Source organism: Acinonyx jubatus, chromosome B4 (assembly GCF_027475565.1).
Source record: "Acinonyx jubatus isolate Ajub_Pintada_27869175 chromosome B4, VMU_Ajub_asm_v1.0, whole genome shotgun sequence".
In the NCBI taxonomy this organism is placed as follows: Eukaryota; Metazoa; Chordata; class Mammalia; order Carnivora; family Felidae; genus Acinonyx; species Acinonyx jubatus.
This window is the reverse complement of record NC_069387.1, coordinates 47,206,026-47,230,585: the sequence shown is the minus strand read 5'-3', so window position 1 is coordinate 47,230,585 and position 24,560 is coordinate 47,206,026. Positions and strand designations below refer to the sequence as shown.

At 41.1% G+C, this 24,560-nt stretch overlaps 1 protein-coding gene and 2 long non-coding RNA genes across 6 annotated transcripts in view; 2 read left to right on the top strand and 1 right to left on the bottom strand.

The window, feature by feature from the left end:
* Positions 1-5,967, top strand: part of LOC113592979 (uncharacterized) — a 34,203-nt gene extending 28,236 nt beyond the window's left edge. Inside the window, exon 7 of the long non-coding RNA XR_008300123.1 lies at positions 5,787-5,967. This is a non-coding gene — a long non-coding RNA (uncharacterized LOC113592979). The remainder of the gene's footprint in view (positions 1-5,786) is intronic.
* LOC113592978 (uncharacterized) overlaps positions 1-17,628 on the bottom strand; it is a 31,070-nt gene extending 13,442 nt beyond the window's left edge. The window contains exons 1-4 of one of the 3 annotated variants that reach the window (XR_008300124.1): positions 17,358-17,628; positions 9,381-9,452; positions 327-417; positions 176-242 (exon numbers count right to left, since the gene is read on the bottom strand). This is a non-coding gene — a long non-coding RNA (uncharacterized LOC113592978). Of the gene's footprint in view, positions 1-175; positions 243-326; positions 418-1,284; positions 4,031-9,380; positions 9,453-17,357 lie in introns of those variants that run through there. The other 2 variants (XR_008300126.1, XR_008300125.1) reach the window with 2 other exon arrangements.
* PLBD1 (phospholipase B domain containing 1) overlaps positions 16,237-24,560 on the top strand; it is a 54,268-nt gene continuing 45,944 nt past the window's right edge. The window contains exons 1-2 of one of the 2 annotated variants that reach the window (XM_053225853.1): positions 16,237-16,254; positions 16,352-16,424. Coding sequence is in view for 1 of the 2 variants with exons in the window: in XM_027035613.2 (XP_026891414.1) it covers positions 18,318-18,426 (109 nt within the window). In the remaining variant the exon portion in view is untranslated. Of the gene's footprint in view, positions 16,255-16,351; positions 16,425-17,667; positions 18,427-24,560 lie in introns of those variants that run through there. The other variant, XM_027035613.2, reaches the window with a different exon arrangement.

The window sequence follows — 24,560 nt, the reverse complement described above, 5'->3', positions numbered from 1 at the left end:
TTCCCCTCTCTGCCCTTCCCTTGTTCATGCACACATGCGGGTGCGGACTCTCTCTCTCGAAATAAATAAATAAACAAACATTAAAAAAAAAAGAATGTTGATGAGACCAAGCACACTCTAGATGACTGGTGGCTGCTGAGGATAAAGGCAAAGGTTTGGAATGGCATTTACTTACTCACGACAGCTCCTACCCATGATTCAGCACAGCCCAATCAGGAAGATCCCCAGCTCCAAGATTATCCCTGATGAGGAAAAGAGAAGACAGAAATATATATACAACTTTCAGACTTTTTAGGTGACTGCCTGAGAGCTGGTTCCAGTCTTACCTATCTCTGAGCACGGATGGGACCTGGCATACTCTAGACCTCTGGGGATCACTGAGGACAAGGTCATGGGTGTGCTGCTGCTCCAGAAGATCTATGGTATAGCAGACAGATATCAGCGGGAGGAAGGGATTATAAAATCCTGCAAAAAGAAACCAGCAAGTCCCTCTGGGAATTTAAACATACAAGGGAAGGGAAGGCATATAAACAAAGATTTGAGAGCGCCACCCCCCATATTTCTCTGGCAGGGCTGACAGTGACAGTCTCCTCCTGTATGAAGCCAGTCCAGGAAGATCGGGAGAGGTGGATGATACCAAAACAGAGTCAAGGAAAACAAAGAAAAACAGGGAAATGTGCCCCCCCCAAAAGGAACAAGCTAAATCTCCAGAAACTGACCCTGATAAAATGGAGATATATGAATTATGTCAGAAAGAATTCAAAATAACTATCATAAAAATGCTCAGTGAGTTCAGGCTAACGATGCATGGAAAAAATGAAAATTTCAACAAAGAGACAGAAAATATCGAAAAGAACAAAACAGAAAACTTGAAGCCAAAGAATACAACAGTTGATCTGAAAAATTGACTGGAGGGGTTCAACAGCAGATGAGCAAGCAGAAGAAAGAAGGGGTGAATTCAGAAAGGTCATTTGAAATTATCCAGTCAGAGGAAAAAGAAGAATGAAAAGTTCATGGGGCTTATGGTAGACCATCAAATGGACCAGTACTATGGGAATCCCAGAAAAAAAGAAAGAGAATTGGCCAGAAAGCTATGTTAAAAAAGAATGCTCAAAAACTTTCAAATTTAGGAAGGATATGGACCTCTGCTCCAAGAAGCTCAACAGTCTCCAAAAAAAACAAACAAACAAAAAAAGATGAATCTGAAGAAGTCCATACTGACACACATTATAATCAAACTGTCAAAAGCTAAAGACAAAGAGAAAATTTCTAAAGCAGACTTACGAGATATGCTGAAGGAAGTTCTTCAACTTGAAACAAAAGGATTCTAAACAGCAACACAAAAGCATATGAGGGAGGGGTATGAACCATAAAACTTGCTGGTAAATGTAAACATGTATAGCAATGCAGAACCTGTAATACTGTAATGGTGGTGTATATATCACTTTTAGTTCAAGTGTACAAGTTAAAATACAAAAGTACAAAAAAAACTATGACTATAAAAATACATGCAGTAGATACACAGTAAAAAAAAAAAGGTTGTAATATTTGACATCTATAACATAAAGTGTTTTAGGGGGAGACATAAAGGTATAGTTTTGTGATTGAAGTTTTTGTCAACTTAAAGCAGAATGTTAAAAGTTTAAGAAGTTTTATGTAAGCTCCATGGTAATTACAAAGAAAATACCTATAGAAAATACAGCAAAGAAAGTGAGGAAATGAGAAAGCAATCAAAGCATGTTATTAAAAGAATAATAATAATAAATTTAAAAATTAATGAACCACAAGGGAAGACAGCAAAAGAGAGAAGAAGGGACAAAAGACTTACAAGATAATATCACACAATTCATAAAATGGCAATAAGAAGTCCTTCTCTATCAATAATTACTTAAATGTAAATACATTAAACTCCCCAGTCAAAATACATAGAGTTGTTTAAAGGGAAACAAACAAAAAGATCCAACTATATGCTGTCTCCAAGAAACTCACTTTAAGGACATACAGAGGCTGAAAGGAAAAGATGAAAAAGATACTCAACAAAATAAAAGCAAACTAAATTTGACAATATATTAAAAGGATCACATACATAACCAAATGGGAATTTTCCCTAGGATGCAAGTTCAGTTGAACATAACCAAATCAATGTGATATACCACATTAACAGGGTAAAGGGAAAAAATAGCTGATCATCTCAATAGATGCAGAAAAGACACTTGACAAAATTCAACATACTTGCATGATTAATAACTCTCAACAAAGTAGAAGTAGAAGGAAATTGCATCAACATAACAGAGGCTATATATGAAAAGCTCACAGCTAACATCATACTCAACAATGAAAAACTGAAACTCTTCCTCTAAGATCAGGAATACGACAAGGATGGCCGCTCTTGCCACTTTCATTCAACATAGTACTGGAAGTCCTAGGCAGAGCAGTTAGGCAAGAAGAAATAAAAGGCAAAAAGAAATAAATGGAAAAGAAGTAAACTTACCTGTTTGCGGATGGTATTATCTTATAGGTAGGAAATCCTAAAGACCACTGAAAAACCGTTGGTACTAAAAAATTCAATAAAGTTGCAGGATACAAAATTAACATACAAAAATCAGTTGCATTTCTATACAATGAAATCTGAACAGGATATTTAAAAAACAATCCCCTGGGGTGACTGGGTGGCTCAGTCAGTTAAACTTCAGACTCTTGATATCAGCTCAGATCACGATCTCTCAGTCTGTGAGTTTGAGCCCTGTTTTGGGCTCTGTGCCAACAGCTCAAAGCCCGGAGCCTGATTCAGATTCTGTGTCTCCCTCTCTCTCTGCCCCTCCTCCACTCACATTCAGTTTCTTTCTCAAAAATAAAAAAAATTAGAAGAATTTTTTAAATAAAAAATATTTTTTAAATCCCATTTACAATAGCATCAATAACAATAAAATACTTAGAAATAAACTTAACCAGAAGGTGAAAGACTTATACATCGAAAACTATAAAACATTAATGAAAGAAATTAAGGAAGGCATAAATAAACAGAAAGAAATCCCATATCACTGGCACTTTTTGCAAAAATAGTAAAAACAATACTGAAATTCATATGGATCCAAAAGGATCCTGAATAGCCAAAACAATGTTGAAAGAGAAACACAAAGTTAGAGGCATCATGCTTTCTGATTTCAAAATATGTCACATAGTTACAGTAATTAAAACTGTATGGTACTGGCATAAAGGCAGACATATAGACTAATGGAAGATTATAGAGAGCCCAGAAATAAATCTATGCATACACAGTCAATTGATTTTTGATAAGGATACCAAGAATACACATTGGGAAAATGTATTCAAGAATATATCTGGAAATATCATACACAAAAATCAATGTAAAATGAATTAAAGACTTAAACACAACATCTAAAACCAAAAACTCCCAGGAGAAAACATAAGGGGAAAGTTTCATGAAATTGGTATTAGCAACAATTTCTTCACTATGACACCAAAAGCACAAGCAACAAATATACCTGTGGAACTACATCAAACTAAAAGCTGCATAGCAAAGGAAACAAATCAATAGCAAGAAGGCATCCTATGGAATAGAGGAAAATACTTATAAACCACATATCTGATAAGGGGTTAATATCCAAAATATATAAGAACTCCTGAAACTCAATAGCAAAACAACAACAACAAACCTCATAACTCTATTTAAAAATGGGCCAAAAACTTGAATAGGCATACCTCCAAGGAAGACATACAAATAGCCAAGAGCTATATGAAAAGATGTTCAGATCATCAAAGAAATGAAAACCAAAACTACAATAAGATATCAGCTCACACCTCTTGGGATGGATATTATTAAAAATAGCAAGTGTTGGTGAGATTGCAGGGAAATTGAAACCCTCTGCACTGGTGTTAGGAATGTAAAATGGTGCAGCAGTTATGGAAAACAGCATGGATGTTCCTCAAAAAAAATTAAAAATCAAACTACCAAATGATCCAGCAATTCTACTTCTGGGTATTTATCCGAAAGAATTGAAATCAGAATCTTAAAGAAATATTCACACTCCCATGTTCACTGCAGCATTATTCATAATAGCCAAGAGGTGGAAACAATCTAAATGTATCTATAGTTGAATGGATTCAAAATGTGGAATGTACATACAGTGGAATATTATTCGGCCTTTGAAAAGGAAGAAATCCTGCCATATGCAACAACTTGGATGAACATTGAGAACATTATGTTAAATGAAATAAGCCAGTCACAGAAAAACAAATACTGCCTAATTCCACTCATGTGAGGTGTGTAAAATAGGCTCGTAGAAACAGAGAGTAGAATCATGGTTGTCAGGAGCTGGGAAGAGGGGGAAATGGAGAGGTGCTGTTAAATGGGTATCAAGTTTCAATTAAGCAGGATGAAAAAGTTGTAGAGATCCACTGTACCACGTTGTGCTCAAAGTTAATACCATACCACATACTTAAAAATTTGTTGAGAGGATGATCTTATGTTATGCGATCTTATCACAATTAAAAAACAACTTAGTAACAAGGAAACAAAAATAATTTAAAAATGAACAAAAGATTTGATATTTCACCGAAGATTAAAAGATGCTCAACATCGGGGTGCCTGGGTGACTCAGTAGGTTAAGTGTCCGACTCTTGATTTCAGCTCAGGTCATGATCTCACAGTTGTCTGTTCAAGTTCCACATCGAGCTCCATGCTGACAGTGTAGAGCCTGCTTGGGATTATCTCCCCCACTCTTTCTTTCCCTCCCCTGCTCATGCTCTCTCAAAATAAATAAATAAATTGAATAAATAGAAATAAACTTATTTCTATAAATAAATAGAAATAAATAGAATAATAAATAGAAAATAATATAGAAAATATTAGAAATAGTATTTATATTATTATATTATATTATTTATTATTATATAATATATAGTATTATATTATTTATTATAATATTATATTATATTATATATATTATTATAAAATATTAGAAAATCAAAATAAATAGAAAAAAAAAAGATGCTCAATATCTTTCTTCATTAGGAAAATGTAAATTGAAACCACAGTGAGATACTACTACGCATCTATTAGAAAGGCTAAAATTAAAGACTGACCATACAAGTGTTGACTAGTATATGAAGGAACTAGAATACTCATATCCTGCTGGTGGAAATGTAAAATGGTACAACCACTTTGAAAATCAGTTTGCAAATTCCTAAAAAGTTAAATGTATACCTATCACGTAACTTGTCTATTTTACCCCTAATTATTTTCCCAAGATAAATGGAAGCCAATGCCTACACAAAGACTTGTATGCGTATGTTCACAGAATTTTTATTTAGAATAGCCCCAAACTGGAAATAACACAAGTGTCCATAAATAGTAAATGAGTAAGCAAATCATGGTCTATCCATACATTGGAATATTACTTGGCAATATAAAAAAGAACATGGGATAGATCTCAAAGAACGCTGTGATAGTAGTCATATAAAAAGAATACATCCTGCAGGATTCCATTTACGTAGAATTCTAGAAAATGAACATCACAGTGGCATAAAACTGATTAATTGTTCCAGATGGGACAGTTGGAAGGGGTGGGAGGGAGGGATTACTAAGGAAAGGTGGGAAATTTCTACGTGATAGATTCTTTATCTTTAGAGTGATGATGGTTTCATATGTGTATACTATGTGAAAATGTATGTACACTTTAAACTGTACGCTCTAAATATGTGTGGTTATTTTATGTCAATGAGACCTCAACAATGCTTTTTTTTTTTTGACTGATACAACATAGATCCATTCAGCAAAAGTGAGAATATGGCAACTCTACAGGACAGCAGCCTGGTATCTCTGACAAATAAATTGTAAGGAAAAAAATATGAAAGGGAAGTGATACATTAAAAGTGACTTAAGACACATATTAATGAAGTGTAGTCTATGCCGAGTAGACTCTGTCCGGATCCCAATCCAAAGAAGGAAGGAAGGAAGGAAGGAAGGAAGGAAGGAAGGAAGGAAGGAAGGAAGAAAGAAAGAAAGAAAGAAAGAAAGAAGGAAATCTAGGAGGTAATTGGGGAAATCCGGAAACTGAGTAGTTGATGATATTAAGGAATTGCTGTTAATTTTTTTATGTATTATAATGGCATTATTATGTTTTTAGAAAATGGTCTCTAGCTTAAGTGGGATGCGGATATGAGGTCTGGATGAATATTGGCCAAATTATTGAAGTTGGTGACGGTACCTGTGTTTTTTATTCCGATTTTGTTTAAGTGTAAAAATTTCCATAATACTTTTTAGAATTATATCTAAGCTGCATTTTGGATGCATACATTGTATTTTCCATGGTGATATTATAGAGGAAGGAAAACTTCTTCTTGACTTTCTCAAGGTCCCTGGCTGGGACTGGAAATTAAACTGACCAAGACAGATTAACAGGAGAAAAGCACACAAATTTTGTTGAATTTCTCCACGTACATGGAAGCCTTCACAAGAGAATAAAACCTGGAGAAGTGACCAGAGTAGGAAGCTTTTACATCTTTAGGACAAAGAAACAATAAATGGGTGAAAAGTTGATAAGACAAAGGGGTTTGGGCTGGGGACAGTCCAACGAGAACTAGGTGGTCCCTGTCCTCCTTAAATAAGGATTCGTTTAACAAGTTTTGTTTGCAAATTCTTCTGGTGCCCTCTCTGTCACCTCTTCTGGTGCCAATAAAGTCTGTTTCCAGTAAAAGGAGAATTTATTTCCTGCCTTCGTGCAGAAAAGGAGGCCTTTTTTCTGCATTTACTGCTTCTTAATTGCCTTCAGATCAAAATAATTTTTACTTCAAAGAGGCCTATTTTGGGGTGATATATTGGAATACAATAAAGTTAAAACTGAATTAAAGCAAAAAGGTACTTTCCTACTGAGATTAGCTCCAATCTAAAGATTCAATAGTTTGAATTCTTAAAAGGAATTGTCTTGCATCATTTGTGTACACAGAATCTCCAGAAATTGGGAATATAGAAAGCCCTTTTTTTGTAAAAAAAAAAAAAAAAAAAAGTAACATTTATTGAGTGCTTTACATGTATCCATTTATTTCATAATTATATGATATCAGGTATGATTATAGGTTCTTTGGATGGCCAGACTTAGCACAGTGACCCTCGGACAAAAGGCAGAACTTTGTCACAGCTTCAAACTAGAGAAGGCTGCCAGGCAAGTCACACAGCAGTTTGTACCTGGGACTGAGCCAGCCAGCAGAGCTGAAAGGATAGTTTTTGTGGCCAACAGAGTGATGTCAGCTAGGTTTTGTGTCTTTCTAGGGACTGGGTATTTTTAATAACTCCATGGGCCCAAAGAGCAGGCCATCCCTGGGTGTTAGTATTCGGGAGCCTCTGGCAGTTGGATACTGGATACTGTAACCCAGGGGTGTTAGAACCTAACAAGGGAAGTAACTAGGGTAGGGGCTTAGCAAACTACCTGGAAGAGGAATGGAGAATTTCTAGCTCTGACTCCAAAACTGGATCAAGAGAGCACTTGTGAAATGTTATGTTACGTGGATATTGTCAAATCACTTTAGTTCTCTGAACTCACAAAATGCCTATGAGGTAGGTACTAACATTATAATTCCCATTATATAGAGGAGAAAACAAAGGCAAAGAGATAAATATACCTGCAAACTGAAGTTAGTGGCAAAGTTAAGATTTGAAATCATATGATTTGGTTCTTGAAGCCACACTGACCAAAATAAGGGAGACAAGGAGGGATGTAAAAATAAGTGAGGTCCTAAGCCATCAAATCCTGTGTCAAAAGGCGGTGTTGCATGGAAAGCAATAACAAATAGAAAGGCAAACTCATTCTCTTAAGAGCATCAGAATTTCTCCATCTGAAGCTAGTGAAGCAATTTGGATGAAAGGAAGACCGGGAGACCAGTCTTGGAGATTACAGAGCAATCTTTCTGCTTTTACTTAGCTTACTGTTTATTTGGAAAGGCTTAGTGGAGTCTCTTTTTTATTTTTTTATTTTATTTTTTAGTTTTATTATATTTTTCAAGAGGGAGGAGGGGCAGAGAGAACGGGAGTGAGAGAGTCTTAAGCAGACTCCACATTCAGCACAGAGCCCGACACAGAGCTTCATCTCATGACCCTAAGATCATGACCTGAGCTGAAATCAAGAGTGGGACGGTTAACTGACTGAGCCACTCAGGCGCCCCAAGTCTCTTTTTTAGAGTGTGGGGCACTTCAAGTTCATTCCCCTGGTGGAGCCATTGCATTCCCACCATCCATGCTGTTGGATAATCCACCTACGTTGGGATTCAATTCCATGCAACCCAGGTATCCCACTATTTTGGGCTACCCTGGGGGAAAACAAAATTCATTTAAGAGTTGCCTTTGATTTCGAGTTATTTAAGGAGAGTACACCCACATAAAACACACATAAAAAAGAAAATAAGGGCCAAAATTAGTGCTATAAATAAGTACAACAATAATTTAAGGCAGGAAAAAGTGAACACAGATCAAAGCAACTTCGAGATAAAGCTCATTCTACCCTCTTTGCACCTCATACAACTCGTACCTGTGTGGCACTTAGTATTATTCTGTCTGGCATTGTAGTAATCTGTGTACTTACCCAAATCCCACTGCCAGGTAGTAAGTTCTTCTTCCGGGGCAGTAGCTACAAACCTTCTCATTGAGCAGTATCTAGCACAGTGACTCATTTTTTACTAAGCCCTCCAAAGTGCTTGTTGAACAGAGCCAATTTGGGCCTAGAGCTGAGCCTTAAATGACAGCTTGGTTTGGAAAGGAAGGGTAGAAAGGAATAAGCTAGGAGAACAAGCTCATCAAAAATGGAAAGAAAGGGCAAGATGTTTCAGACCTGTTGTAGACCAGAAGAGGGTTCACCCAGGAGAAACGAAATGAGATAGAAAGGCATAGATAGAGTCATATCGTGATTTGAACTTTCTTATATAGGCTGTTGGCTTTCCACAGCACAGGCTAGGGGGAATTTGAATCTTTTGGGAAGTTTTTAAAATCCCAGCCCAGAGAAGATCAGACTGATAAGGGGCATTAAGCTACCATGAGCATTTTGAAAATGCTTCCTAGATGATTTATACCTTCAACTGTTGCTTTTGGCATTGAAGAGGCTTTGAAAAAAAGTGTAACAACAACTACAAAAATAACATGACTTAAACTGTTAATATGTTCATTCAAAGTGAAAAAGCTTGATCGAATATATACTTTAGGGCAGGTGCTTGGCTGGCTCAGTTGGTAGAGCGTGCATCTCTTAATCTCAGGGTTGTGAGTTCAAGCCCCACGTTGGGTGTGGGCTTGAAAACAACAACAACAAAGCCAGCAAACATGCTTATGTTTCAAAGTATACAATAGCCAATTTAAAACTCCTGATTCTACTTACAGTCTATTTAGAAGATTTGTTCAGTCAGGACACCGTCAAATATCTTCACTTTTATATATAAAATGAAATTTCCTGTGGATATTTTAAAATAAAAATAAAATTTTTAGATGACAAAACTACTATGTTCTTGTCATAAAAAATTTTGGGAAATACGGACATGGGGAAAAATCACCTCAAATCCTGCAACACAGAAGCATGCATTACAACACACTCTTGTAATTCTTTCCTTTGCTTAGCCGGCTTCCCCTTCTCCACCCCATTTAAAATTTGTATCCATTTGAATATGTAACAACTTATGCATGCAGTGAGACAAATTCAGGTTTGGTACAATTGTCAATTAAGTCCCATCCTTCTTCCAGCCACATTCCCATTTCATTAACCTTGCACAAGCATGTCCCTTATATTAAACTATTTAGTTTTGGGGCTCTGCTCATGGTATCATGGTGGGGCTTGACCATAGGATGCATTTTATCTCAACAAGGTCAATGCAATTTGGTCCTCCCTGCAGTTTATACTTAGTGGAAGCCATGCGAACAAGGAAAGTATTCTCTTCCCCACTGCACAGCCCCTGCTGTCATCTGGCACAATGATCTAATGGCCCCAAATCTCACAAACTCCTTGACATTTGCTTTTTCTGCCTCTGCCTAAAGCCCCTTTCTCTTGAGAGCTCAAATCAAGTTAACAAGGCAGGCAAGTTATGGCGAGACATCATGCTTTTCTCTCCCTCCCTTCTTCCTTTTCCCCACCCGTTCTGCTTTTCCCCAAGAGCCCACACACAAACCTAGTTGTCCAGTATCCTTCTTCAGTACAAACCACCTCGCGTAGGTGACTACATATGGGCTCATGCATGCATCAGACACATTCAAACATGAATTCTAGTTTAGCTCAGCCAAAGATCCCACACTACCAAAGCCTAGTTAATAACATCATTCCCTAGAAGATAAACAGTAAGAGGATGGGCTCTGGGACTGTTAATAGATTGCCCCTGAGTCATTTGCTTTTCAGAGCCAATTTTTAAAAGCATGACTCGTTATCAAGAGGAGTTATAAGGATGTAGAAAATCATTGCTCAATTTATTTGGCAATGAAAATGGCCATTATGGTTTTTATGCAACGTTGCTTCTGTTAGGTAATTCTTGTTGACCTAGCGTTCCAACCAAGTTGCTTGGTAGCAAGTGCTGACCAGAAAAGCATCGACTTGTGCTTTAAATGGTTATCAACCACAGCGAGGAAGTAATCTGCCCTGTGCTATGAAGTATGCAGCTTGAGAAATGCACCTTGTGTCACAGGACAAGAAGAGGAAGCAGAAAGAAAACACAGTCTTGGCGAAGGAAGCCCTGAGGCCACCCTGCCCCTAGCTTGTGGAGCCCAGCTGAGAACACCACGAACCTGATGCCTGAATTTGGGGTCTTGAATTACCAAACTGAGTGAAAGATCCCCCTCTCAATTTTTACATTATGTCTTCCCCATTCTTCTGGCCTGAATTTTGACATGTCAGTCAGTCGAAGACTATCAAAGTAATTTTTTCAAAAATGATTCAGAGAAGTTTTATTTTCTGAGTCGAAAATAGTCAACTCTATCAGTCGAAGACTATCAAAGTAATTTTTTCAAAAATGATTCAGAGAAGTTCTATTTTCTGAGTCCTTTAATATCTGTTACCTTAATACATGAACTAAAATTAACCCAGTATAAAATTTCATGACCACAACCTTTCCTCTCAAAAAGTATGTATGTAGATGATGGCAAAGTGGCAAAGTTAATCTGATGTTTCATGTTTTGTAGGTAACATTTCCCACACACAAACCCCCACTGGCAAGTTCACAGTTTTGTTTGGTTTTGTTTTTGCTTTGGGACCAATTCAGAACCTACTCTTTTCTTAGAAGTGGTATGCAATTACCCCTAAGGGGAGAACCACCTTTGTTGAGAGAAAGCTTTGATGAGCCTGAAATGTGTTCTAGCCTCCAGGGCAGTAAGACTGATGGATTGAGGCTTGAGAGAATCAGTTTTAAGGGAAGGATCTGCTGGCTGCCCAGAGAGGGCAGGGCAGGGGTGCCCAGAGTTTAGGTATTGGTGGTAGCGTGGAAAAGGGGATTCTGAAGATGTAAACCAATTAGGAAGTGTTTGAGAGAGAGAGAGAGAGAGAGAGAGAGAACAGCCCCAAATTAGAGTCACTTGTGCTAAGCCCCACATGGGTAAACCATGACTTAATGTCTAACATAACATCACTTTCTACCTCTCCAGAGATGGTGATTTTTAACCAGTCAACCTGGAATTACCTGATCAATACCAGTGAGGTAGTCTCCACTTCTGCTCCCCTTAGGAGGGGGACCTTTCCTGAAACTGTACTCTATGCAGGAAGGATTTCCTTTCTCCACCCCCTTTCTGCCTTTAAAAATCTTTCCTTTTCCACAGCTCAGTGGAGGTCTTTTCTATTTGCTAGATGGGGTGTTGCTCGATTCATGAATTGTTGAATAAAGCCAATTTGATCTTCAAATGTACTCAGTTGAATTTTTATGATTTAACACAAGCCAATGAACAGCAGACAGTTTCTCAACAGAGAGAGTATTCAAATTTCCTTTGACACCACTCCCTCAGGACTCCCTTCTCAGCCTACAGTTGTCTGGAAAATTAATATGCACAATGTATACTCCATTTCCTGTGTCCAGGAGAGGCAAATCTAGTTTATGCAACTAGGCTAAAATATGATCTTTTCCTAGTAACATTTTCTGGAGTTTTGACCCGAGTTAACAGTGTTGACTTCTAGACAGTTTGCAAGAATTAACTGCCTAAAAGTTTCTTCTCACTGTCTTTGTTTTAAAACATCAGGAGCAGCCATCCTTATCAAATATTTATCAAGTATTTTTCATTTATTCATTGTTATGTACCATTCAGGTTTAAGTCCTTTCTTATAACCTGAAAGAAAAGCAGGGACATTCATCACCAAAATATTTCACATCTATAGTCAAGGTTAAGCCCCACTAAGGAAAGGTTTAATTTGCAGTTGTTTTTATTTGGCATTTGTACTTCTGTCCATAGAATGAAGAGGTGATGCTAAATTATTAACAGTAGAGAAAAAAATAGAGGAAGCCAGTGGTAGGTACTCCAGGATGTAGCCACTTAATTTCGGCAAGAGCTAGAAAAAGAGATTTAGAACATTTTGAAAAAAAAAGGGCTGTCTGGCACCAGATTACATCCTTAAACAATGCAGAAAATCCTCTGTACCCTAAAAGTATTTGGGAGTGACTTTTTCAGCCTCTTTGGAGGGACAGATGGGGATAAAGATGCCTATCCGGTAGGGTAAAAAGTTCGTGTGTGTCAGCTGTAGGAAAAAGAGTAATCACAAACTACTGTGTCAGTATTCAACTTGTACAGAAACTTCTTTCTTTTTTTTTTTTTTTTCCAACGTTTATTTATTTTTGGGACAGAGAGAGACAGAGCATGAACGGGGGAGGGGCAGAGAGAGAGGGCGACACAGAATCGGAAACAGGCTCCAGGCTCTGAGCCATCAGCCCAGAGCCTGACGCGGGGCTCGAACTCACGGACCGCGAGATCGTGACCTGGCTGAAGTCGGACGCTTAACCGACTGCGCCACCCAGGCGCCCCCAGAAACTTCTTTCTTAAGTGCTACATCTCTGGCTGCAGTAAACCATTGCTGATACACCTCTCACCTGTATGCCATGACCCTAAAGCCAAGACATGCTGATTACCCTACAATCACTGACAAGGGCAGCCCCTCTTTTGTGTGTGCAACTTGCAAGACACGTGCAGCCTGGAAAGTATAATGGGTGGCAGCTTATAGAAAGGGCAGGTCAGTGAGTAGCAGAAAGGACAGGCACACATCACAGTACTAGGTGGGAAGTAGTCAAAACTAGCTCCACAAGCATCAAACCCAAGTCCAAGATTTCTGAGGCATGTCCATCCTTTCTTCGGTTCTGTAGCAATCTCAGCTCTATCTTCTGACACCTGTAGGCCAAATGATAAGTTTAACTACCAAAACGGCCTACACACAATAATGGAGGGAAAGAATAGAAAAGACGAGAAGAATTAGTTACAGAAGTAAACACACAGAATAGTTGGATAGCAGTCTAAGACATTACCCTACACATTTGTCTTCTGAGAAACTGTTTAATCTTGTAAAGCTTCCTTCACTCTATTTATTCCAAGAGTCCAAGGCTCATTGCTCAAGGGAGGAAAAATGAAAATACTGAAAGATCAAAGCGTGAAATTTGTGTCTTTTTGAGGTTTTGAGTAGACAAAGACCGTAGTCTTCAAAGCTGTAACCTTTCTTCTGGGAGAGGAAAATATTTTAAAATATTCAAAACCTTGGTTTGGAACCTTGAAAGACATAGATTTAAATAAAAGGGCATAAAGCATATTCAAGAACAATAAATTGGGGGGCACCTGGGTGGCTAAGTTGGTTAAGCGTCCGACTTCAGCTCAGGTCATGATCTTGCGGTTTATCAGTTTGAGCCCCAGGTCAGGCTCTGTGCTGACAGCTCGGAGCCTGAAGTCTGCTTCGGATTCTGTGTCTCCCTCTCTCTCTCTGTCCCTCCCCCACTCATGCTCTGTCTCTCTCTCTCTGTCTCAAAAATAAAATAAAATTTAAAAAACACATTAAAAAGATAAATTGGAATAAGAATTATAATAATGTTGAATTAGTTTTATCCAGAGAAGTAAAAAGCTTGAAGAGTTGATAAGAGAAATGTGTAGTGGGTTGATGCAAAGGCCAGTACCACCCTTCCTTTGGGGGGGTGAGTCACCTACTCGCTGGGTGGGGCTGCGTGTGGAAATATTTGGTAACAGAAACCCAAGATAGGTCTCGAATTACCAGAGGAAAGTATGTTTAAAATTTCCAGAGCATAGTTCACGAACTTGCAAAACTTAGGATGAAGTTGTGTGCCCCTCACGGCACCTGATTTGTAGAGTAGCAACAACTGGGGGAAGTGTCTGGGGAGATGTATCCCCAGATAGGCTCACTAATCGACACACACTAGAGTATCTTTGAGTCCCTACTGCCACACCCCAGAGATCAGACACACTTGAGAATGAGCCAAAGGACCCAGTAGAATCCAAATCTGGATGGAGAGGTTGCCGAATAGTATCAGAAACAGCTAGCTGCCCACAAAAAATCATGTTTCCCTACTGGGGGGTGATGTTCCAGCTACAAACTGCTGCATTTCCCAGCCTCTCTGGCATATAGGTATGGCGATATGTCTAGAGACTGTCAGTGGAATACGAGCAAAAGTGATTAAAAAGCAGGGCTACACTATACTCTTTCCCCTTCTTCTGGTTGGAAGAAAAGACTCCAAGGTCCTAGGGTGATTATCTCTGCCTCTAGTTTGACAACCATAATGAGTTCACAAGACGTGCCTAGAATATATTAAATTTTCACAGGAAATAGTAGTATCAGTAGATCACACCATAATGAACTGAAGAGTGTATTTGGGATATTATTGATTTTTGAAGAAAGCATACCACTGTCCCAGGACACTGAGAAAACTACTATTATTAAGTTGTTTAGCACTAACCACTAAATAAAAGGAACTACTAGATATTTCTTTTGGTCTGCAGCCCCAAGAATATATTGCTGAGACCTGAAGGACACTATGAACCAACAAAGTTTGGGAGCCTCTGCCTCAGGGAATGTGGAACCACAAGATGAAAGGAAGCTGGGTTTCTAAATTTCTTTTTCCTTTTTCTTTTTGTTTGAGAGAGTGAGAGTGAGACCAGGGGGAGAGACAGAGGGAGAGAGAGAATCTTAGGCAGACTCCGCACTCAGCGCGGAGCCCGGCGCAGGACTCAATCCCATGACCGTGAGTGACATCATGACCTGAGCTGAAATCAAGAGTCGGGCGCTTAACTGACTGAACCACCCAGCACCTCTGGGTTTCTAAATTTCTAAATGAAAGGAAGCCACATACAAATTAAGAACTCCCACACTGAACTGGGATGTGAGCCACACATAAACTTCTGTTGTATTAACCCATTGAACTTTTGGAGTTTATTTGTCATAATAGCTAGCATTACCCTAACTAATACACACAGAATGTGTAAGAATCTAGACTCAAAGCCAAGAACCACAGATAAAGGATCAGAAAAGATAAACCACATCTCGGTGGAGACCACTAAGCCCAGAGGGTGACTCACAGAGTAGATGCCTCTTATCCAATATCAGGTCAATATGTAAGGCGCCTGAAACTGAGATCAATGTCCAGGAAATGGGGAAGGATACAGAGAAGGCAAAGGATGGTAAGGACTTAGCCCAAAATAAGACTGAATAACCCAAAATTTGACCTGTGAAAAGCTCTACTGTCAGTGGATAAGTGTTTGAATGCTAAGTTAGTTATGAAAAGAAATAAATTTACATGTGTGCATTGCATTCTGGAACTGTACAATTTTGAATCCATCATATATATGTTACAGCAAGAAAAGAAACACAGAGGTCACCATCTCTGTTTCTGTAACTGGTCACCCAGCTATAGACTGGGGCCAGTATCTCAGCCAGCTGGGGTTGTTTGCCTGGTGGGGTGAGGAGCCTTAGTCCCTGGTGGTGCTGCCTAGGTGAGGTGACAGCACATTCATTAATCATTTCAGTAGGAACTCCCCTGAGCTTCTTCTGCTGCTCCCTCCTACTACTCTGTAGCTGCATTTCCATTTCATTGTCAGACTCAACCACTCTAACCAACACAATAATCCCATTCGCATCCTTTTTATTTTTTTCCAGAGAAGCCCAGTGAAGACCAAGCAGTAATTTCAAATCCCAGCTCAATGAAACTTTTATTGTGTCTCTGGGTGGAAACATGCCTCCCTCTTGCTCACTGAAACTCCTAAACCAGTGGAGCCCAGATTCAGGAAAAAGTAGCACCAGGAATAAGGTAATGGCTGGTGAGACGCCCCAAACCACACATGTCTGCCAGAAAAGTGATAAAGACCTTTCATAGTCAACATCTTCTGTGGTCCTTCTCTTCTCAGTTAGGTGTGAGTTTGGCTGCTCATATCCCTCCCTGAGAAGTAACCCCCCTGCCCCGCCTCCAATTTAAAGAAGGTAAGATGTATCATCATCCAATCCGGTGATTCTCAACTGAGGGCAATTTTGCCCCTTAGGGGAGCATTTGGCAATTAGTCTGGAGTCATTGAGATCGTTACAACTTAGCGGGAGGGATGATACTGGCACTTAGTGGATACTGGCCAGGGGATACATAGGACAACCCCCAACAACAAAGAATTGTATGGCCCAAAATGTCACAGTGCTGAAGTTGAGAAACCCTGATTGAATTAATTTATTTACATAATTTGCTTCCCCCACTAGAGTGCAAGCTTTGTGAGAACAGAGATTTTGTCCACCTTGCTTATTGCTCTATGTCTGGAACATGGAAGTCAACAAATATTTGATGACTACCTAATAGATGAATGCATGTCTCATAGCTCCCACCAGGTATTTTTACATACATGATCACATCCAAATACTTGGCTCCTTGCATTGGAAGGATTAGTAAGATGAAAGAAGGTGGTAGAGGGTAGCATGACTCAAATATCTGGGGTGGCACAACTTCTTTGAATGTCCCACGTAGCTCTCTTCCCAACGTGGCGCAGCCAGAATCCTCATAATTTGCCTTCACTTTAATTTTCTAACTTGAAGAAAAATGTGCACTTTTTGCAATGTCCTCAGTTCCTTCATTCGTTAAGTGACATTATCATCCAGGTACTGTAATCAGTGCTGTCACCAAACAAAATGATGGCTTAGGACTTGTGTTCAACAATTTGCACAGAGATGTGGTGTAATTGTTCTACATCTATTCTAACAACTGTAAATGTTATCTCCCTCTCTAAGAAAGCTGCTTCTTGTCCTCCCTTCCCATCTCCCCTTGACATCTCAGTTAAGCTTGCAAGAAAGACCAAGAGAAGAGAGTGGGGTACCTAGCGCCTCCCCACCCCACTCTGTAGTGGCTTGTCCCGGTCCTGGGTTCCCACACTGTACCTTAACCATAGCTCTGTTACAGTACTAATGGCAAATTCCGAGCACCCGTTTATTTATAGGGCTTTGTCCCTTCTTGTCTGGTAGGACATGCTCTTGATTGTCTGTATATCCCGGGCACCTGGCACCTAAGATGGGCTCAACAAATGCTTATGGAAGAAATAAAATGCATTTTGCCTACTTCACAATGTCACCTAGGGCACCCTTTGCCAACTTCACAATGTCACCCAAGGCATAGTTTTGCCTACTTCACAATGTCAACTGACCCCCCCCCCCCCCCACAGAAATGGGAACTTCGCGGGAACTCAGGGATAGATCTAGTTTCAGCCCCGTCTGAGTCACATTCTAGTGGTGGCTCCAGCCAATGGAGAGAACGGCAAAGGAGCGAAAGTCCTGGGCTGCAGCAAATGGATCTAGGTTAAACAGCCGAGATGGAGGGGCACTGATCACTGAGGCATTAGGAGACCCGTGAAGACCACTGCAGAATGGCAAAGAAGCAGAGCTGCGTATAGGCAGGGGCATGCCTGTCACCATCGCCCAGGGTGCCTCATCCCAGCAGCTACAGACGAGTGGCCGAACCTGGCGACAGAGGCTAGCGGTGTTGATGTGAACTGGTTCGTTCAGACCTTGGGCCGCAAAACTGCCTGACGAGTGCAGGGAAAGTGGCACGTACCCTCTCCAGATCGCATAAGCGCAGCTGGGGAACTTGCCCAGCCCAGCCCACAGGGTGCTAAAGGGTCAGAAAGGACCCGCCTTTCCCAGACTGGGGCCTGGCGGGGCGAAGGTTGTTCCCAAGGCCACGTGAGGCTTCCTCGCCCCTAAAAGCCCCAAACAGGCAGGGCTAATGGAAGAGGGAAGTTAGGGACGCCCCAACCTCAGAGACGCTGCGCCGTGCAGCCGGCCCTAGAGCCGCTCTCACGACAGCTGCCTCGTCCAACCGGGGGAGGTCGCGGCCGCCGAGCGATGGCCCGCCGCAGCCGGGACGGGCGCCCCGGGCTGTCCGCGCCGCCGACCCCGCCGCTGCTGCCGCTGCTGCTGCTGTTGGCCGCCGCGGTGTCGCCGAGCCTGGCAGGTGAGCCATGCGCGCCCCGGGGACCTGAGGCCCCGGGGAGGGGGAGTCCGGGGACAGGCGCCTGCGTGCCCCGCGCTGCGCCCGCCGCCGCTCCGTGCGCTCCAGCCCGCGCCCGCGCCCGGGCTCGGCCAAGTTGACTCCCAGCGGGTGTCTGGGTTCTGGACGGACGCCGCGGGGCGGGGGGACGGGCCGGACCCGCTGCGGCCCGCCGCAGCTCCGGGATGGCCCCCGAGAAGGGCACGGGGTGTGCTTCTGCGAACTTAAGAAGTGTTGGCTAGAATTCTTGGCCAATAAATCAGTTCGCTCCTGCGCGACACTTGGCTTGCTGAGCCTTTCTCTACTGGTCCTAAAAAAAACAGTATAAATAAATATATTTATAATAAATACAATAAATAAATATATAATAAATTAATAAATTAATAATAAAATATAATAAATAAATAATAAATAAAATATTTAAATATAAATATATTTATAAATAAAATGTATTTATTCACATCTTAGAGGTCTGATTCCGGACTGCCAGTTTTGCTTCTCAACTGCCAATGACTTTGGTTTAAAATAACCGCAACCTGGTATTGTCAGCTTGTTATGTGCCAGGCGATGTGCTAAAGGGCTTTTCCTATTAATGCTTACCACAACCCTAAATAGGATTTGTTATCCTCATTCTACAGAACGTTTGAAATTGAGAGAAATTCAGTAGTCTGGGTTAAGATACGCAGCAAGTGAAGTCGTTGCTGAGTTGACAAATGGCATTTACTTAAATACAACCCCCTTTGTAAAACAGGTGTTATCCTTACAGATATTAACACCAATCCATACCCTTTGTGAAAAAAACAAAAACAAAAACAAAACAAAACGAAACAAAAAAGCAAACAAGAACAAAAAAACTCCTGGATTTATCAGTTTTCTTCCCAATGGATAAGACCAAGATTAACCATAGACACTTGAAAGACTTCAACAGTAATATTAAGGGAGGATTAAGTTTATTTCATAAGCCCTTTTCTGTGCTGAACTTGTGCAAGAGTAGGGTGGAGTTCGGGAGAGCAAACCCCTTCCCAAATGAGTGTACTGATTCTTATTACACCACCTTCCATCGACAAGCAACCACAGTTACCAGATTTCAAGCTCTTTGCTTTCACAACTTGCCCACTTACCACTCTTAAATCTTTCCAGTCTTTTAAACTGCCTGGGCCTCTGGGATCAGCAGCCATGCACCCCCAGACCCCTGACTCCTGATTTACCTGCACATTCTGTTCCTTGCCTGGGATATGGAGGTGGCGCTCATGCCACACTTTTAGCCCAGCTGCTCATTCAGACGTGCCTGGGACAGGCTAGAAAGTGCTCCAGAAACGGAAATGGCTTTTTGTGTCCAGAATGATGAGTGAAACCCTTCTAACTTTTCTGTTCCTCTGGAGTTTTCGGGTTTATTTATTTATTTTTAAATTTATTTATTATTGAGAGACAGAGAAACACAGAGCGTGGTGAGCAGGGGAGGGTTAGAGAAAGGGGGAGACACAGAATCCGAGGCAGGCTCCACGCTCTGAGCTGTCAGCACAGAGCCCGACGCGGGGCTCGAACTCACAAACTGGGAGATCATACCCTGAGCCAAAGTCGGTTGCCTAACCAACTGAGCCACCCAGGCACCCCTGGGTTGTTTTAAATGTTCATTAGATGGAGGGGACAGCCTGAGGAGTGAGGTAGAGGTATTGTTTTTCTGAAGATGAGGCACTGTTTATTTAAGAAGTTATCACCTGACAAGAAACAGCTGCTTACACTGAGTTCTCCAAATAATCAGCTGACACCAGGCCAGTTTGGTCAGGAGTCAAGGCAAAGAGCGAGGAAGTTTCTTCCGCCAGTGATCCTGACAGCACTGTGCCTGGCAATCCGGAAAAGACTTCTTACCATGGTCTTGTGGAACAGCTGGTGAGCCCACACTGATTACTTAGAACAGACGTGATCTGTTTCCTTTGTTCCACCCATAGTAACCTGCTTTCCGGTGCAACTTTTCTGCTCTGTTTTACCCTTCTGCTAGACTGACAGCCTTTGCTACCTCTTGCTTGTCATGTTTTCTCTGAAGTGCCCTGCTCGGTACTCTGAATTTGACGAGTACCCAACAAACACTGAAGGGATTGCATTTTCATCTCCCTGGGATGATTTTGATAGCTACCAGTGTGCACCTATTAATCCAAAAGCATCCTTAATTTTTAAAGCTTACTTGGTAGCTTCATTCCTACAGAAACATTGGCAAACAATTGCACATTCATCCTTGCCTGTCTTTCAAACTGTTATACACTTCAGCCATTTAATAGCATTGCCTTTATCCTTCCAGATTGAAAAGCCCCATATTAGTTTTTAGGAATGTCTTACATAATTTTTCTAAGTGGTGTGTAGAGTGAAATCACATCACTAGGGAAAGAGATGAGTTGGTTGCCGAGAACTTTTAAGTTGGCATGTGCTTTGGTAAAACTGGTTCCAAATCTGGCCCCTGGACTTGCAGGGCTAGATTCTGGAAATGCATTCTCTCCCGAGCTCTAGAGCTGATCAGATACAAAGAAGCTGATTCACCCGAGTCTCTTCACCAAAATACCAATAATTAAGTTTGAGCAGATTGCCCCAGCCACTTTCTTATAATCAAATTACACCAGATAGATAATATCAGGGCTTCTCAGGCTGAAGGCCTGATTGATTTGCTCCCCAGTAAGACTGAGGCTTCTGTTGGCCTAGACAATGCTTGCCTGGCACAGCTGGCCCTTGACTCTGGGACACTGCCTCTTCCACACTTCCATGACTCACCGGTGCCCACCGGAGACCAACCCATTGCCTCTCTAGATGGGCTAATACCTTTATGTGTTGTGGGGGATTTGCCGTCTTGGGAGCTGTTCAGTCTCCTTAAGGTGCCTTGGTAGATCTTTGGTTGAGGCTATTCTCAGTTGATCCTTTAACTCTGAGGCCCTTCTTATTTCCAAATTCACTTGAGGTAGTTGTTCCATGTGTTCATTCTTTCTGTGGCAGTTCATTTTTGGAAGTGTAATATGAGAGAGGTAGCATGGAATTCTAGAAGCAGAAACCATGGAGCCAGACTGCCTGTGTTTCAGTCCTGGCTCCCATACTTACTGTGTGACCTTCAGCCAGTTATCTACTATCTCTGTACCTCAGTTTCCTCTTCTGTAACGTGGGTATTGTAGTGTCTGTGTCATAAGGTGGTTGTGGGAGACAGCGCCCCGAACTGTGGGGGATGGGTAACTGAGTGACCGTTACTATTGGCCGTTGGAGTTTCCCTTCTCTGGAAAGTCATCATGGATCTTTTGATAAGACAACCAGGATTGCAGATGATAGTCTACGTGCTGTGAAGTAACAACTTGTTATAAAAGCAGGGTTTTTTTCCTTAATCATGGTCCAACGTTTCAGGGATTTGGAGTACACACCAGCATGTTAAGCAGGTGCTGCAGAAGTGAGCAGTGCCCTAGGTCTCTTTCCTGGGTTACAACTGATTGATTGAAATCACCTTGATTTTTCTAAATGCAATTTTATTCATCATGATTTAATCCTGAATCAAGAATTTCCCAACTCTTTTTGGTCTTTCTGAGCCTCGCTAAATCTTCCTACAGCTCATCCCCATTGTCGTGGGGTTTCAGACTCCAAAGAAGTCAGTGTTCTTGGTAAACTTGAATATTGTCTTGTGCTCTCCCTCTATCAGTTTGTTTATAAAAATGTGTACAAGATAAGTTCCAGAACAATTTCTGGGGAAAGTGCCCATTCGCCTTTATTATTAAAATTAGTTTCCTGGTCCTTCTGGAAATGTGAATCTGACAGCAAAGATCAAAGTCTTTCTCCAGAAGAAAATGTAAGAGGATCCTCCTTCAAGTCTTTAAATCAAGGTAGAATATTTTTAAAAAACTTTTCATAATAGGTAAGCTATGAATCATGTAAACTCCAGCTTGGAACCATGTCTGACGTACAAAACAGAAATTTTTGTTTCCACACTCTTTTACACATTATTTTTACTTTGTCACCTGTTATCTTTTAGGGTTTTTTGGGGGGTGCAGGAAAGATTCTAAATTATAAAGCATTAACTATTAAGATAGCAAAAGAGGTAGCAGCACCAAAAATGGAATGAATCTCAAAGGATTTATTTTGTTCAATTTTTTAAGTTTTTAAAATGCATTTGTGCTTCATCTTTTAAAAAAAAAAAATGGAGTGAGTTCCAGTTGCTCCTACAACTTACATTTCACAATCACTTGAAGATTGAACTTTACTTAGCCTCCTGGGGCGCCTGGATGGCTCAGTTCGTTAAACACCCAACTCGTGATTTTGGCTCAGGTCATGACCTCACAATTTGTGAGGTCGACCCCCACATCAGGCTCTGTGCTGACAGTGTGAGCCTGCTTGGGAGTCTCTCTCTCTCTCTCTCTCTCTCTGCCCCTCCACTGCTCTCTCTCTCTCAAAATAAATGGATAAAAATTTTTTTAAAGGATGTAGTTAGAAAATTTATTACTGTTATGTTGATTCTTTGTACTACTGCAAAACAGGAACTTAATGCAGTAAAAGATGAAACTAAGAGAGGTAGTGAAATTATGAGGAAACTTTAAAACTTGAAACTCATCCGCGCAAACAGCAGGTATCACGTTACAGTCTTCCAGGGGGAAATTGTGAAAGTCTCTTGATTCAAGGCTTGCTCCAAAATGTGTCAGTTAGCCTTGCAAATGCAGTGACAATCCCAGCACATGAGGTAGTGGCGAATTGTTCCAACCAGCATTTGCAAACCTAAGATACCAAAATTCAAATTCACCATTAGAATTAATATACAGACAATACCAGCCTGTCCCCTTCCCAGCTAGGGTGAAAGTGTGACCTTCCCAGCTGGTGTGAAAGTTCGGGATGTAGGCAGTCACATAATCAATAGAAAACTTTGATAGGCCTGATGGAGTCAATACAATGAAGTAACAGACACCACCTCTGATACTCAAGGAGCTTGTAATTCAAGTTTGTGAACCAAATTCACCCAAATACATGTAAACTAAAGAATGTTCTAGATGAGGAGTGAGCTAAGAGTGCAGAGTCAGAAAGGGGCCAAGTGGATAAGACTTTTAGCAAGAATTTTGATTTAAACTAGCAGTGAGGAATAGGTACGTTCCAAGGGAATGAAGGAAAGGGATCATTCCATATCCAGGCAAATGTCTCGGCATTTTTCTACATTAGCGTTTTGTGTCTTTGACTCTATTTTTTTAAATGTTTATTCACTTTTTTTGAGAGAGAGAGACATAGAGCTTGAGTGAGGGAGGGGCAGAGATAGAGCTCTGGAGACACAGAATCCGAAGCAGGCTCCAGGCTCTGAGCTGTCAGCACAGAGTCCAACGCGGGGCTTGAACTCAGGAACTCAGGAGATCACGACCTGAGCCTGAGTGGGACGCTTAACTGACTGGGCCACCCAGGCACCCCTGACACTATTTTTTAAAAGAGATGTCCCTCTCTACTTACCTAATATATTGGGCACGTTATGCATTGCACCTCACACCTTCTCACTGCCCTTTATTCGAGCTTCTGAAGCTGTAAGGTAAGGCACATCACCCTAGCCGCAGTGTAGGGATTCCTTGCTTTCTACCTCAGAGCTTCTCTGGCGTGGTAACCACCTAGCACTGGAGCATCTGCAAACCGGGGAAGAGGGATTTAACACCCCACAGGGCAGCCTTTGCCTAAAGCAGGATGGAGCAGGTGGATAAATGCTCCTCCTTCCATCCCTGGGATGGGGTCATCAGGGGTTTATCTACACCGCTGTTCGGGCCATCTCAAATCGTACCTTCGAATTAGTTTTTCCCTCCTTCCTGGCCTCACTTTCCCCATTCCCCATCCCCGTTCCCAGGGAGCACTTTCCCAAAATAGTCCTCCATCCAGCAAGAGTCCCAGGCTCTGATTTCCGCTGGGAGTGAGAGCTGAAACACTTACAATTTTGCTGCCTGGAGGTCGTTCATTCATGAATCAGTTATTTTCTTAGTGATTCTGATGAAGAGCCAAATCAAATCTAAAATCCAGATAGCAGTTTACTGAGCCCTTCCCAAGAAGGGAAGTGGGGAAGTATACTGCCAAGGTATGCCAAGAGATACTGAGAAATCATGGTCAGTGGACGTAAAGGA